Genomic DNA, 13,440 nt, shown 5'->3' with positions numbered 1-13,440 from the left:
ATCACATCATAAGACGATATATACACAGTATGACACAACCATAATATGGACCACATTTAGGTCTAATTATAACATTTTATAGAATATAAACTTTTGACATCCATTTGTTTTCATTTTGTATGTATGTATTGTATTTGTTTTATGTTTATGAGTACTTAAGTATCAACAGTAAAAGTGGTGGGGTGAAAGGTGCTATCGCAGGGGACGATGGGAAAAACAACCTACACATCCGGGAAAGTTGTCTGTCAAGACAGGAATATTCAAGCCACAGTTGGGACACGGAGTAGCTGTAAAACTATTCACTTTCAAACTTCGTCTAAATCACTAGATTAACTAATTTCATCGCACTTTCTTTTTGATTTGAAGTCTGGAGATTTGATTAAAATAAGAATGCTTCTGAAGGTAAGTTAATTGACAACAACCTGTTAGCTAGCATGCTAGCAAACTTGGCTAGTGGTTGCTTTGCGACGCGAACAGGCCGTGGACAACCAGCAGCAGTTGGCTTTGGTAGATGGCTAGCTGATTAGCTATTTAACTGAAGTTGAGTCAGTAACTAGCTAAATACGTAGCATTTTATTCATCATTACCTTTTAGCTTTGTTGCTGGCTGGATTACATGTGTTTATTACATAACATCCTACAGTCGGTACTTTTAACTACAATATTTGGTAACGTTACCCGGCTAACTTAGCTACCAGCACCATTTGTTTTCATGGTCACGTTTGCTAACTAACGTCAGTTTAGTTGATGGGTTGTAACTTAAGTTATAGCTTATAATTAATAGTTTAGTTTTGTAGCTATCTTCCATAATGAATTGTCTGAATATATTAATTGACAGAATCTGTTGGATCATTTCACTGCTCATATCTGGGAGATTGAATTAATTCCCATTTGCTGTGTTTTATCATCCCCAGGTATTCAGCAGGATGCAGATGTGAAGTGAATCGAGTCTTGAAGCTCTTCCTGGCCCCTGATACCCTCACAGTGACTCACTGCTGTGTGCTACCCTGTTGTCCCCCTTTGGCTGTCAATCTACATGTTCTTACATGAAGAGAGGGGAGAAACCCGAAGGATATCGACAGATGCGACCAAAGACTTTCCCTGCTAGCAACTACAGTGTTAACAGCCACCAGATGCTGCAGGAAATTCGGGAGAGTCTCCGGAACATGTCCCGGCCTTCTGACCCCCCTAAGGTGGACATGGGGGGTGCTGTTATAGTGGCGCCTGAAGACCCCAGGCAGCAAGGGCGCTGCAGCAACCCCAGAAACCCCTACCACAAAGCCTTGCAGGAGATTCGCAAGTCCCTGATGCCTTATGCCAATGAGCCCAACTCTTCTGGACGGACTGCAGAGGTTAACAAACAGATGTTGCTGGAGCTGCTGTCTGCTGGCTTTGATGAGGTATGGAGAAAATAATGTAAAAGTGGAAACAGTGCTTCAGCTAGGTATCTAGCGAAGGTGTGGACATGAGTCACATGATTTCGACACTAGATTTAGATTGACACACTACACGCACATAATTGACACTCCCACACAAAACGCATTCGCATACACTACATTCGCCCACACACTCATACCGACACACACACACTTTTACACTTATCATTTGCTGCTGCTACTCTGTTCTTTATTTTACTCTTATTATTATTATGATATGTTCTGATGCCTAGTCTCTTTACCCTGCATTCATGTACAGTGCATTCTGGAAGTATTCAGACCCCTTGACTTTTTCCATATTTTGTTACATTATACAGCCTTATTCTAAAATTTGATTCAATCGTTTTGTCCCTCATCAAATCAACACGCAAAACCCCATAATGACAAAGGGAAAACTTTTTTTTAAATACATTTTTGCAGATAAATAAAAACTGAAATAACATTTACACAAGTTTTCAGACAGTACTTTGTTGAAGCACCTTATGCAGCGATTACAGCCTTGAGTCTTTTGGGGTATGACGCTACAAGCTTGGCACACCTGTATTTGGGGAGTTTCTCCCATTCTTCTCTGCAGATCCTCTCAAGCTCTGTCAGGTTGGATGGGGAGCATTGCTGCACAGCCATTTTCAGGTCTCCAGAGATGTTCAATCGGGTTCATGTCATGGCTCTGGCTGGGCCACTGAAGGACATCCAGAGACTTGTCTCGAAGCCACTCCTGCGTTGTCTTGGCTGTTTGCTTAGGGTCGTTGTCAAGGTTGGAAGGTGAACCTTTGCCCCAGTCAGTGGAAACCGGATACACATGAGCTCAATTTTGAGTCTCAAAGCAAATTGTCTGAATACTTATGTAAATAAGGTATTTCTGTTTTTTAATTTTTAATACATTTGCAACCATTTCTAAAAACCTGTTTTCTCTGTCATAATGGGGTATTGTGTGTGTGTGTGTGTGTGTATATTGCTGAAGATTATACAAAAATGTAAATCAATTTTAGAATAAGGCTGAAATGTAACAAAATACTTTCTGAAGGCGATATATATAAACTGATTGTTTAAAGCAAAACTACCAAAACGATTGCTGATGGGGAACCTGAACAATCAAAATAAAATATTGCAAGCCCTGTTCCGCAGGTATAGTTAGATGAGTTGTCCCCGGTAGCTTACTTTCCGTCCGGTAAAGCACCATTTTTCAACAGCGCATAGATAACAACAATAGTTTTTACAAATTACATAGGTTGTCACTCAACTAATAAAGCCTAATGTCACGCAAGCCATTTGTGCCGCACAGATGTGCAAGTTCAGGAACAGGCAGCCTACCTCGCGTTGGTCAGCACGCAGTTTGACTAGGCTACTGATATTGACTGTGGAGGTTAGGCTTGCAAAATATCTTGTAGTTGATCAATGGCTGTCAACACCGTTACATGCAGTTCGACACTGAAGGAGAGGAAGCATCAGTTGTCAAAAAAGTTTGGTATTTTCGGAAGGTAGAAAGAATTTAGTATGAGGCCCAAAAAATAGTTAACTGCCGATTTGTAAAGTCTGAATAGATTTTCTGACCGACGTATGCTACATTTGGATCAGTTTGGGGTCCGCGGACCTATGCACTTATAAACATTTAAATCGGGACCTATGTGTATCTGTGAATCATTAAATACCTAGTAACCAGCCCACTGAGCATCAACCATCACCGGACGTCCATAGATGATGAAAAGTCAGTCCAAATCAGAGGCAATCCTAGATGTCTGTTTCACAAGTTTGGACAGCATAACGTTAGTACAGTAGAGTATAGGTCAGTACAATACAGTACTGTATAGTAGTGCACACGAGTAATTTACTGTACTCTACTGTAATGCACTGAATTCTACTGTGCTGTGCGGCGCTCATTCTAATAATTGCCAGTGTAGAATAAGGAGGAAATTAAATGTTTCTACCTTTGTACCTATTCGGAACACCTCAACATGAAGAGAATGACATTCATAGGTATGCATTTCTGTATAGTTCATAGAGTTGTATGGTTTAACTTTGCAATCAATATTTTTTTGTTTGGTAATTGGCATAAAAGTGACATCTGAGTGATTCTGTTACTGTGGAATTGCCCTAATGCTAAAGATGTTTTCAACTCGTCAGTCACAGGACTCCTGTATTCAGCACTGAAGCGGAGTATAAACTATTTTCAATGGTTCTATAAAAAAAAATGTGCACAAGAAAGGCATGTATGATTTACATTGTATTTGACAGTTGTTGTGTAGTTCCTGTTAACTTGATCTGATGTTTGTCTAACAGTACCTTGAGCAACCCTTTTGTTTCAGGTATTAATAGCTAGTAAATGTATTGTGTGCAGGAAATGGTGATCCGTGCTCTGATGCAGACCAACAGTCGCAGCGTGGAGGCAGCCATAGAGTACATTAGTAAGATGAGCTACCAGGACCCTGTGAGGGAGCAGATGGTGGATGCCGCCGCCCGCCCCGTCAATGCAGGCATGAAAGCCCCCGGTAGGTGTCTGTCCTTTGTGACCGAACCTCTCCTTTTTCCAGGGTTGTTCACAGGAACTTGGCTACTGTTGTTGCAGAATCTAGGGCTAGACTATTTGTCGCTGGAGATGCAATAGATTGTTGTTGAGGGAACAAGATTCTGTTGAACAACTGCTTTGGGAGAAGGGAGTGTGTTTGAATTGAGAATGCTGTACAAGGCAAGGGTTTGCTCTCTTTTGATATAGCTGTAACATCTACTGAAAACACAACGATTCTTCTCTATATGCTGCTTTTTAACTGTAGTTTTTCTTTCCATCGTTGCAGGTTCCTCTCATATCCAGCAGCCTGTGCTGAGGAGGCAGAGCTGGAAGGATTCCAAGGAGTCCCTGGTTCAGAGACATGGCCACATGAGGGTGGAGGGGATGGTGTACCGTTCAGACAGCCCTGGACCCCAGGGTGACCTGGCAGGACGAGGCCCTCCCCCAGCCTTCCCACAGGGCCACCCTGGCAACAACCAACGGGTCAACCCTCCCCTACCCCCTCAGGTGCGCAGTGTCACCCCTCCCCCAAATAGGGGTGGAACCCCGCCTCCACCCTCCTGGGACAGTAACCCCTCCACCAAGCGCTTCTCTGGCAACATGGATTACCTGGTGCCCCGGATCTCTCCCGTTCCCCAAGGAGCCTGGCCCGATGGCTACTCAGCCCCCCAGAACCAGAGGGGTATCAGCCCAGTGCCCATGGGCCGTCAGCCCATCATCATGCAGAGCTCTGGGGGGAACAAGTTCAGCTTCCCATCCGGCTGGTCTCAGAACGGCTCCCCTCAACCAGACTACATGGGACACCAGAGTGGTAGTAGCAGACAACCCCCTCCCCCTTACCCAGTGAACCAGAGCAGCAGACAAAGCCCCACCGCTCAGCAGATGCAGGCCGGAGGTCCTGCCTCGTCCCCATCCTACATCAACGATGGTAACCTCCCCCAGTCCATGATGGTGCCTAACCGGAACAGTCACAATCTTGACATGTACAATCTTGACATGTACAACATAGGTGGGCCTCAGTCCTGGACCCAAGCCCCCCTCGGCCAGCCCCAGTCCTCCCCAGGTAGCAGCAACCAGGACATGTCCCCCTCATGGCAGCAGCACAGCATCCCTGTCCGATCCAACTCCTTCAACAGCCACCAGATGAGCAACAGGCAGGGCCACCCAGCCAGCTCCCAACCCTCTGCCACCACAGTGACAGCCATCACCCAGGCCCCCATCCTGAGGCCCGTTAAGAGTATGCGTGTGCAGAAGCCTGAACTACACACTGCTGTGGCCCCCACACACCCACCCTGGATGCACCATCCCCCACCCTCTCCATCTCCCACTACCTACCAGGAGCCTCTACCAGCAGCGCCCATGCCCCATGTACCCATTACAGTAGCAGAGGTGCCCAGTTACCAGGGTCCTCCACCCCCGTACCCCAAACACCTTCTCCAACAGCCTGCTGCACCCTGCCCTGCCTATGACCCAGGGCCCAAGCCCAGTACTGGGAGAGAGGAGGCTGCAGAGGAAGAGGAGTGTAGCAGCAGCTCTAATGACAAGCCAGAAGGCCCATACTCTGCTGCCATGGGAACAGAGAAGGAGAATAAACAGATCACCACATCTCCGGTGCCTATGCGCCGGAACAACAAAGACGAGGAGCGGCGAGGAGACCCCAGAGTGTCACTCTACTCTCCCCAGGCCTTCAAGTTCTTCATGGAGCAGCACGTTGAGAACGTCCTGAAGAACCACCAAATGAGGATCCATAGGAAGAAGCAGCTGGAGAGTGAGATGCAGAGGGTGAGTCCACAGGCACTACTTATAATTAGTGATGCACCGGTTCCAACTCGCCCAACATGACTACAAATGATCTAAAAGGTTACCTGTAAACTTGGTCCAAACATTTCAAACAACTTTCCTAATCCAACTTTAGGTATTTTAAAACGTAAATAATCGATCAAATTTAAGACAGAATAAACTGTGTTCAATAGCGGATAAAAATGAAAGTGGAGCGAGCGCCAGGTCGCACGCACCAAACAAAACAGAACGCTAGACTCGACACCCAGAAAGGAAAGCGCTACTTCTTCAGAGAAGTTCAGAGAAGAAAAAGTCGTGGAAGAGACAAAAAGTGAGTAAAAAACACCCTAAATATGTTTAGAACTACAAATGAGCAAGCTGCAGAGAGTGGCACACACAGTGAATAAGAACCAGATATTTGAGGCTTTACTCCTCCTCCTTCAGCACTTTATGGACCCCATTGTTAATCCCCGTCATAACAGAGGCATTGTCAGTCCCTATCCCCAGGAGTTTCTCTTTTTTAAGACAACACTTCTCGAGGAAAGCCACAACAGCACGGGCTATAGATTTTGCATCTCCTCCCTCCAACTCAACAAGCCCCAGAAAAGTTGAAACAATTGTCTGCTTGGTGTCACTAAAGTACCTTATCACAACCCCCAGGTACTTAGAAACACTTACATCTGTGGACTCATCATTGTTTTGGGTGGAACTGTTGTTATAAGGCTTTGACTTTTGAGTATGTTTTTGAGTTGTCATGCCTTTTTACATCACTAAGTTTGGTGTAGAAATCAGCCTTACAATACAGGCAGTATGCCCGTGTATCAACTCCAATAAACGTGTTCAGCCAGCCTTTGAATTCAGGGTTTGATTCCCACTCCTTTCTGTATTTTTTTAGTGTACAGTTTAGACTGAGACATGATGAGCTAGCCAGCTAGATGTTTAGCTTATGTCACAGAGATGCAGTGGACAAGGTGAGTAAGTGACTGAGGCTGTGTGAGTCAAATGCAGTGATTTATTTTGGTGCAGTGATTTAGTTTAGACAAAGAACATTTTACATTTACATCCCGCCCTGAATGTAAGCCAGGGCGGGATCAGCCAGCGGCGGATTCCCGCATGTGCGATTCATTTGCAGTCTGGACGCAGAGGGGTGAACATCTCTTGCTCTGACTGCAGCTGGGAGGGAATTTGGTCCAATTCACAGGAATACAGGGTAATACATTATCAACTGAAAAGCCAAAATATACACACATGGATTTCGAATGTCCTCACGCAGTCCTAGTTTTCAATATTTCTCTCTTTCTTACTATTTCTTTCCTGTTCAAGCTGTATGTTAATAGTTTTTTAATGTTCTATTCTTTCTGTCTGCTTCGCTCTCTCTTTCTCTCCTGTTCTCTACTTGCTGTCACTAACAGCTGGTGTAGAAGGTTAAAGTATCATCTATCAATGCCGTGACCTGAATAGTCCACACAGATCAGTGACCAAGTAAGCCGCTGTTGAAAGATTTACCTTTTTTTTAATTGAACAGCATGAAGCCCTCTGCTGACTGACAGCAACACAACTCCGTAGGGAGAGGCATGCCTGTCCATCCACTTCCATGATAGTGCTCCACAGCAGCATATATTAACACCTTGCTTGCCAAGAATACCAGCCTTATTGAGAACGTCTGCTATATACACAAAAGTATGTGGACACCACTTCAAATGAGTGGATTCGGTTATTTCAGCCACATCCGTTACTGACTGGTGTATAAAATCGAGCACACAGCCAGGCAATCTCTATAGACAAACACTGGCTGTAGAATAGCCTTACTGAAGAGCTCAGTGACTTTCAACATGATACTGTCATAGGATGCCACCTTTCCAACAAGTCAGTTTGTCAAATTTCTGCCCTGCTAGAGATGCCCTGGTCAACTGTAAGTGAAACATCTAGGAGCAACAACAGCTCAGCCGCAAAGTGGTAGGCCACACAAGCTTACAGAACGGGACCGCCGAGTGCTGAAGCGCATACAAATCATCTGTCCATGAAATGGGTTTTCATGGCCGAGCAGCCGTACAAAAGCCTAAGATGTGCACCATGTGCATTCCCAAGCGTCGGCTGGAGTAGTGTAAAGCTCACCGCCATTGGACTCTGGAGCAGTGGAAACGCGTTCTCTGGGGTCATGAATCATGCTTCACCATCTGGCAGTCCAATTGACTAATCTGGGTTTGGCAGATGCCAAGAGAACGCTACTTGCCCGAATGCATAGTGCCAACTGTAAAGTTTGGTGGAGGAGGAATATTGGTCTGGGGTTGTTTTTTGTGGTTCGAGCTAGGCCTCTTAGTTCCAGTGAATGGACATCTTAACACTACAGCATACAATGACATTTAGACAATTCTGTGCTTCCAACTTTGTGGCAACAGTTTGGGGAAGGTCCTTTCCTGTTTCAACATGATAATGCCCCTGTGCACAAAGCGAGGTCCATACAGAAATAGTTTGTCGAGATCGGTGTGGAAGAACTTGACTGGCCTGCACAGAGCCTTGACACCTTTGGGATAAATTGGAACGCCGACTGCGAGCCAGGCCTAATCGCCCAATATCAGTGCCTGACCTCACTAAGGCTCTCGTGGCTGAATGGAAGCAGCAATGTTCCAACATCTAGTGGAAAGCCTTACCAGAAGAGTGGAGGCTGGTATAGAAGCAAAGGGGGGACCGACTCTATATCATTGCCCATGATTTTGGAATGAGATGTTCAACAAGCAGGTGTCCACATACCTTTGGTCATATGGTGTATCTTTTTGTTTTTTTTAACCTGTGTTCTCCAATGTTTTAATGGTTACTATTTTGTGTTACCTTACCTTGGCCTGCATCCTACCAGTTTGAATTCATTGCTTTGCTAATGCATCTTGGTTGTTTTATTTTATGTGCCTAGTGAGTATTCTGTGGTGCTCTCTTAAATAAACCATCTCCATGACGGGCCTGAATATAAATTGTCATCTTTTGCTATTTAGGTTGGATTGTCAGGGGATGCCCAGGAGCAGATGCGCATGATGCTGTCTCAGAAAGAGTCCAACTACATCCGACTGAAGCGGGCCAAGATGGACAAGTCCATGTTCAAGAGGATCAAGACCCTGGGCATCGGAGCCTTTGGAGAGGTGTGTCTCGCCCGGAAGGAGGACACGGGAGCCCTGTACGCCATGAAGACGCTGCGCAAGAAGGACGTTCTCCTCAGGAACCAGGTGGCCCACGTCAAGGCAGAGCGAGACATCCTGGCTGAGGCTGATAATGAGTGGGTGGTGCGGCTCTACTACTCCTTCCAGGACAAGGACAACCTGTACTTTGTGATGGACTACATCCCCGGGGGTGACATGATGAGTCTGCTGATCAGGCTGGGCCTCTTCAAAGAGGACTTGGCTCAGTTCTACATCGCTGAGCTCACCTGCGCCGTGGAGAGCGTGCACAAGATGGGCTTCATCCACCGTGACATCAAGCCAGACAACATCCTCATAGACCGTGACGGACACATCAAGCTCACCGACTTTGGGCTCTGCACCGGCTTCCGTTGGACGCACGACTCAAAGTACTACCAGAGTGGTTAGTATGATCCATCCCTTAAGATGATTGTTGCTGCTTCAATCCAAGAGGATGTTTTGGCCTTTGGGGTAACACTGTTCTCCCTCTCTTCATTGTCAGTAAAGCCAAGCTAATCTATGTGTCGTGTGTCTCTCCGTAGGAGACCATGTTCGGCAGGACAGCATGGACTTCAGTAAGGAATGGGAGCAGGACCCAGCTAACTGTCGCTGCGCAGACCGGCTCAAGCCCCTGGAGAGGAGGAAGGCGAGGCAACACCAGCGCTGCCTGGCCCACTCCCTGGTGGGGACACCCAACTACATTGCTCCAGAGGTGCTGCTCAGAACAGGTAAGCCTGTGTAAGAGCGAGTTGAATCTGCTATGGGGAGTTGGAAATATAATTGGTGATGTTTGAATTACTAGTGTAGAAGTGACATTTTAAGCGTAATGTGTGAAAGGTTATTTTTCTCTTGTGCGCCATGTTATTGTCGCTAACATGTGACTGTGTTAACTCTCTGTTCAAGGATACACCCAACTGTGTGATTGGTGGAGTGTTGGTGTCATTCTGTATGAAATGGTGGTTGGGCAGCCTCCTTTCTTAACAACTACACCCCTGGAAACCCAGCTCAAGGTAAATCAACCAGTTAAAAATGTTGGCCTGGCTTGTCAGGTGTTGTCCTCTGCGCTCTATTAAACGCTCTGGTTCTGTCTCGTACGCAGGTGATAAACTGGCAGACCACCCTGCACATCCCCCCTCAAGCCAAGCTGAGCCCCGAGGCATCGGACCTCATCATTAAACTATGCCGCGGCCCCGAGGATCGCCTCGGCAAGAACGGCGCCGACGAGATCAAGGTGCAGCCCTTCTTCAAGACCATCGACTTCTCTAGTGACCTGCGGCAGATGCAGCCGGCCCCCTACGTACCCACCATCGCTCACTGCACAGACACCTCCAACTTTGACCCGGTGGACCCAGACAAGCTGTGGAGCAGAGATAACGAAGCCGAGGGCAAACACAATGACACCCTTAATGGGTGGTTCAAGAACGGCAAGCACCCCGAGCACGCCTTCTACGAGTTCACCTTCCGCCGCTTCTTTGACGACAACGGCCACCCCTACAGCTGTCCCAAGCCCATTGGCATAGAGTATGAGGAGGGATCTGATGGGGACGAGGCAGACTCTGAGGCCCCGGCACAGGAGGAGGGAGACCAGGAAGAGAGCCGCAGGGGGGCACAGGGCCGTGATTTGGTCTATGTGTAGTATCTTCTATGAACATCTTTGTTCTGCTGGTTTATTGGTACATAATGTCTTTGAAACAGGTTGCTGGTTTGTCAGAGAGCGGGTCAGGAGTTGGATATATGACGTGTGTGTGTGGACGTGTTTAACTGTTCTTGTGGGGACCAGAAGTCAAATGCTATTTCTATGGGGTTTAGGGTTAAGGTTAGAATTAGGGTTAGAATTACATTAAGGGTTAGGTGCTAGGGTTAAGGTTAGGGAAAATCGAATTTTGAATGGGACTTAATTGTGTACAAGACTGTGTTCTCAGCCCCTTCTTCTGCGGAACAATTAGGACCAGATATAATTGTACCATACAGAACAGATACATGGTACACATAACTACACTACAGTATAGTCTCTCTACACTACAGTCTGTAGGAGGAGGGTTTAGTCTTTCACACTACAGGTGTATTCATGGAGTTGTACAGGGTAAGCTTTATATGCTGTCTGACATTGAACAGACCAAGGAATTGAAAGCAAAAATATCAGGGTGCTCTTCGAAGACTTACAAACCCTGTTTTAAGCCTTCCTTTATTAAGGATACTACAAACTGGTGATGCTAGTTGATACTCATAAGTATGGGATTTATTTTTTTTACTTTATTTTTTGACAATTGTCTTAATTTATATTTTAATAGGTCTATTGCAATGGGGATATATTAGTGATATCACTCTGGTAGAATTTGCAGGGATAAGTACATCTTGAATTTTTCATTGCTGTGCCTTTGATCTTCTGCTCTTTCACCAAATACTGTATAGAGGGGCATTTTAAACTAGACTTAGTTGATTGAACTAGGGATTTGTGTATTTTTCTAATTTATACATAACATTTATTTATAAATTGTTGTACACATTTGATGTAAATATTTTCTCTATCTATTTGATTGGTTAGTTGATATTCATTAGGGCAGGCCCTCCGCATTATTCAAATCTCTTTCCTGTAATAATTGGTAGTGATCATTCCACTGTCTATTTCGTTTCCTTGTTTCTGAAAAAGGCCAATCTGAAAGGTACCTTTTTATATAATGATACTAAAGTAAATGAAGAGATGGCATGACTGGGGCCGACAGGCTCTGTTATGCCATGTACAGGGCATTTTCTTCTCTCTCATTCACTTCCACAGTAGCATCTGCTTTCATCACTTCTGACATAGTGTCTCAACCAAGCACTATGCTGTGTATGTATGAGCTCACTGACACGTCGAACCTGTTCATGAAGGACTGATACCATACTGAAAAAGGAATTATAAATTGGCAGTCTTTAGTAGCTCATAGTGGATAGATGGGTCACCTCCCCTATCCCATATTTTGCCTTTATTAGTGACTTGGAAATATTTTGATGTAGTTGTAATATGCACTGTTTTTGTTGAAATCATGTGAAGATTACATAATTAGATTTATGGTGTAAATGTTTTGGGAGGGGGATTGGGAGAAGGGCTAATGAATAAAGAATGTAAAGCACTTCCACAAATTCCATTTTCTTGGCCTTTCACACCTGGAACTATCCAATACAGGCTGCTCTATAGTACTCTCCAGGGGTATTCAACTCTTACCCTATGAGGTCTGGAGCCTGCTGGTTTTGTGCTCGATATGATAATTGGCCACACCTGGTATCCCAGGTCTAAATCAGTCACTGAACAGTGTTGGGAAAAGTACCAAATGGTCATACTTGAGTAAAAGTAAAGATAACTTAATAGAAAATGAGTCAAGTGAAAGTCACTCAGTACAATCCTACTTGAGTAAAAGTCAAAAGTATTTGGTTTTAAATATTAAGGATCAAAACTAAATGTAATTGCTCAAATATACTTAGGTATTAAAAGTAAAAGTATACATCATTTCAAATGTCTTATTTTAAGCATACCAGATGGCACCATTTTATTGTTTTTTAAATTTACGGACAGCCAGGAGCACGCTCCAACACTCAGACATAATCTAAAAGGAAGCATGTGTTCAGTGAGTCTGCGAGATCAGAGGCAGTAGAGATGACCAGGGACATTCTCTTGATAAGCGTGTACATTAGAATATTTTCCTGTCCTGCTAAGCATTCAAAATGTAATTATTATTTTTGGATGTCAGGGAAAATACACTGCTCAAAAAAATAAAGGGAACAATAAAATAACATCCTAGATCTGAATGAATGAAATATTCTTATTAAATACTTTTTTCTTTACATAGTTGAATGTGCTGACAACAAAATCACACAAAAATGATCAATGGAAATCAAATTTATCAACCCATGGAGGTCTGGATTTGAAGTCACACACTACAGGCTGATCCAACTTTGAGTCAAAATGAGGCTCAGTAGTGTGTGTGGCCTCCACGTGCCTGTATGACCTCCCTACAACGCCTGGGCATGCTCCTGATGAGGTGGCGGATGGTCTCCTGAGGGATCTCCTCCCAGACCTAGACTAAAGCATCCGCCAACTCCTGGACAGTCTGTGGTGCAACGTGGCGTTGGTGGATGGAGCGAGACATGATGTCCCAGATGTGCTCAATTGGATTCAGGTCTGGGGAACGGGCGGGTCAGTCCATAGCATCAATGCCAACCTCTTGCAGGAACTGCTGACACACTCCAGCCACATGAGGTCTAGCATTGTCTTGCATTAGGAGGAACCCAGGGCCAACCGCACCAGCATATGGTCTCACAAGGGGCTACCTCTGGCGAGCACATGGAGGGCTGTGCGGCCCCCCAAAGAAATGCCACCCCACACCATGACTGACCCACCGCCAAACCGGTCATGCTGGAGGATGTTGCAGGCAGCAGAACGTTTTCCACTGCGTCTCCAGACTCTGTCAGGTCTGTCACATGTGCTCAGTGTGAACCTGCTTTCATCTGTGAAGAGCACAGGGCGCCAGTGGCGAATTTGCCAATCTTGGTGTTCTCTGGCAAATGCCAAACGTCCT

The 13,440-nt window shown here is 45.3% G+C and overlaps 1 protein-coding gene across 2 annotated transcripts; it reads left to right on the top strand.

The window, feature by feature from the left end:
- The first annotated feature begins 152 nt into the window (after nt 1-152).
- On the top strand, nt 153-12,007 carry LOC110522160 (serine/threonine-protein kinase LATS1). Of its 2 annotated transcripts, XR_016495373.1 has the most exons (9): nt 153-402; nt 914-1,399; nt 3,771-3,921; nt 4,225-5,720; nt 7,130-7,199; nt 8,705-9,287; nt 9,427-9,612; nt 9,788-9,894; nt 9,984-12,007. XR_016495373.1 is itself a non-coding variant. In XM_021600310.3 (8 exons), exons 2-8 carry the CDS (start codon nt 1,046-1,048, stop codon nt 10,518-10,520), a joined length of 3,414 nt encoding a protein of 1,137 aa, XP_021455985.1. In that variant the 5' UTR covers nt 153-402; nt 914-1,045; the 3' UTR covers nt 10,521-12,007. The 2 variants fall into 2 exon arrangements, 1 of the variants encoding a protein (XP_021455985.1); XM_021600310.3 differs by lacking the exon at nt 7,130-7,199.
- The last annotated feature ends 1,433 nt before the right edge of the window (nt 12,008-13,440 follow it).

Source organism: Oncorhynchus mykiss, chromosome 4, assembly GCF_057628025.1.
Source record: "Oncorhynchus mykiss isolate SJ-2025 chromosome 4, ASM5762802v1, whole genome shotgun sequence".
NCBI lineage: Eukaryota > Metazoa > Chordata > Actinopteri > Salmoniformes > Salmonidae > Oncorhynchus > Oncorhynchus mykiss.
Note: the sequence above shows the minus strand (reverse complement) of the source record. Positions and strands in the feature narration are given on the sequence as shown.

Coding starts and splice junctions, on each gene's coding strand:
- LOC110522160 (XM_021600310.3), top strand. CDS start 1,046: ATGAAGAGAGGGGAGAAACCCGAAGGATATCGACAGATGCGACCAAAG. Junction 1,400..3,770: donor TGTCTGCTGGCTTTGATGAG/GTATGGAGAAAA, acceptor TATTGTGTGCAG/GAAATGGTGATCCGTGCTCT. Junction 9,613..9,787: donor AGAGGTGCTGCTCAGAACAG/GTAAGCCTGTGT, acceptor TCTCTGTTCAAG/GATACACCCAACTGTGTGAT.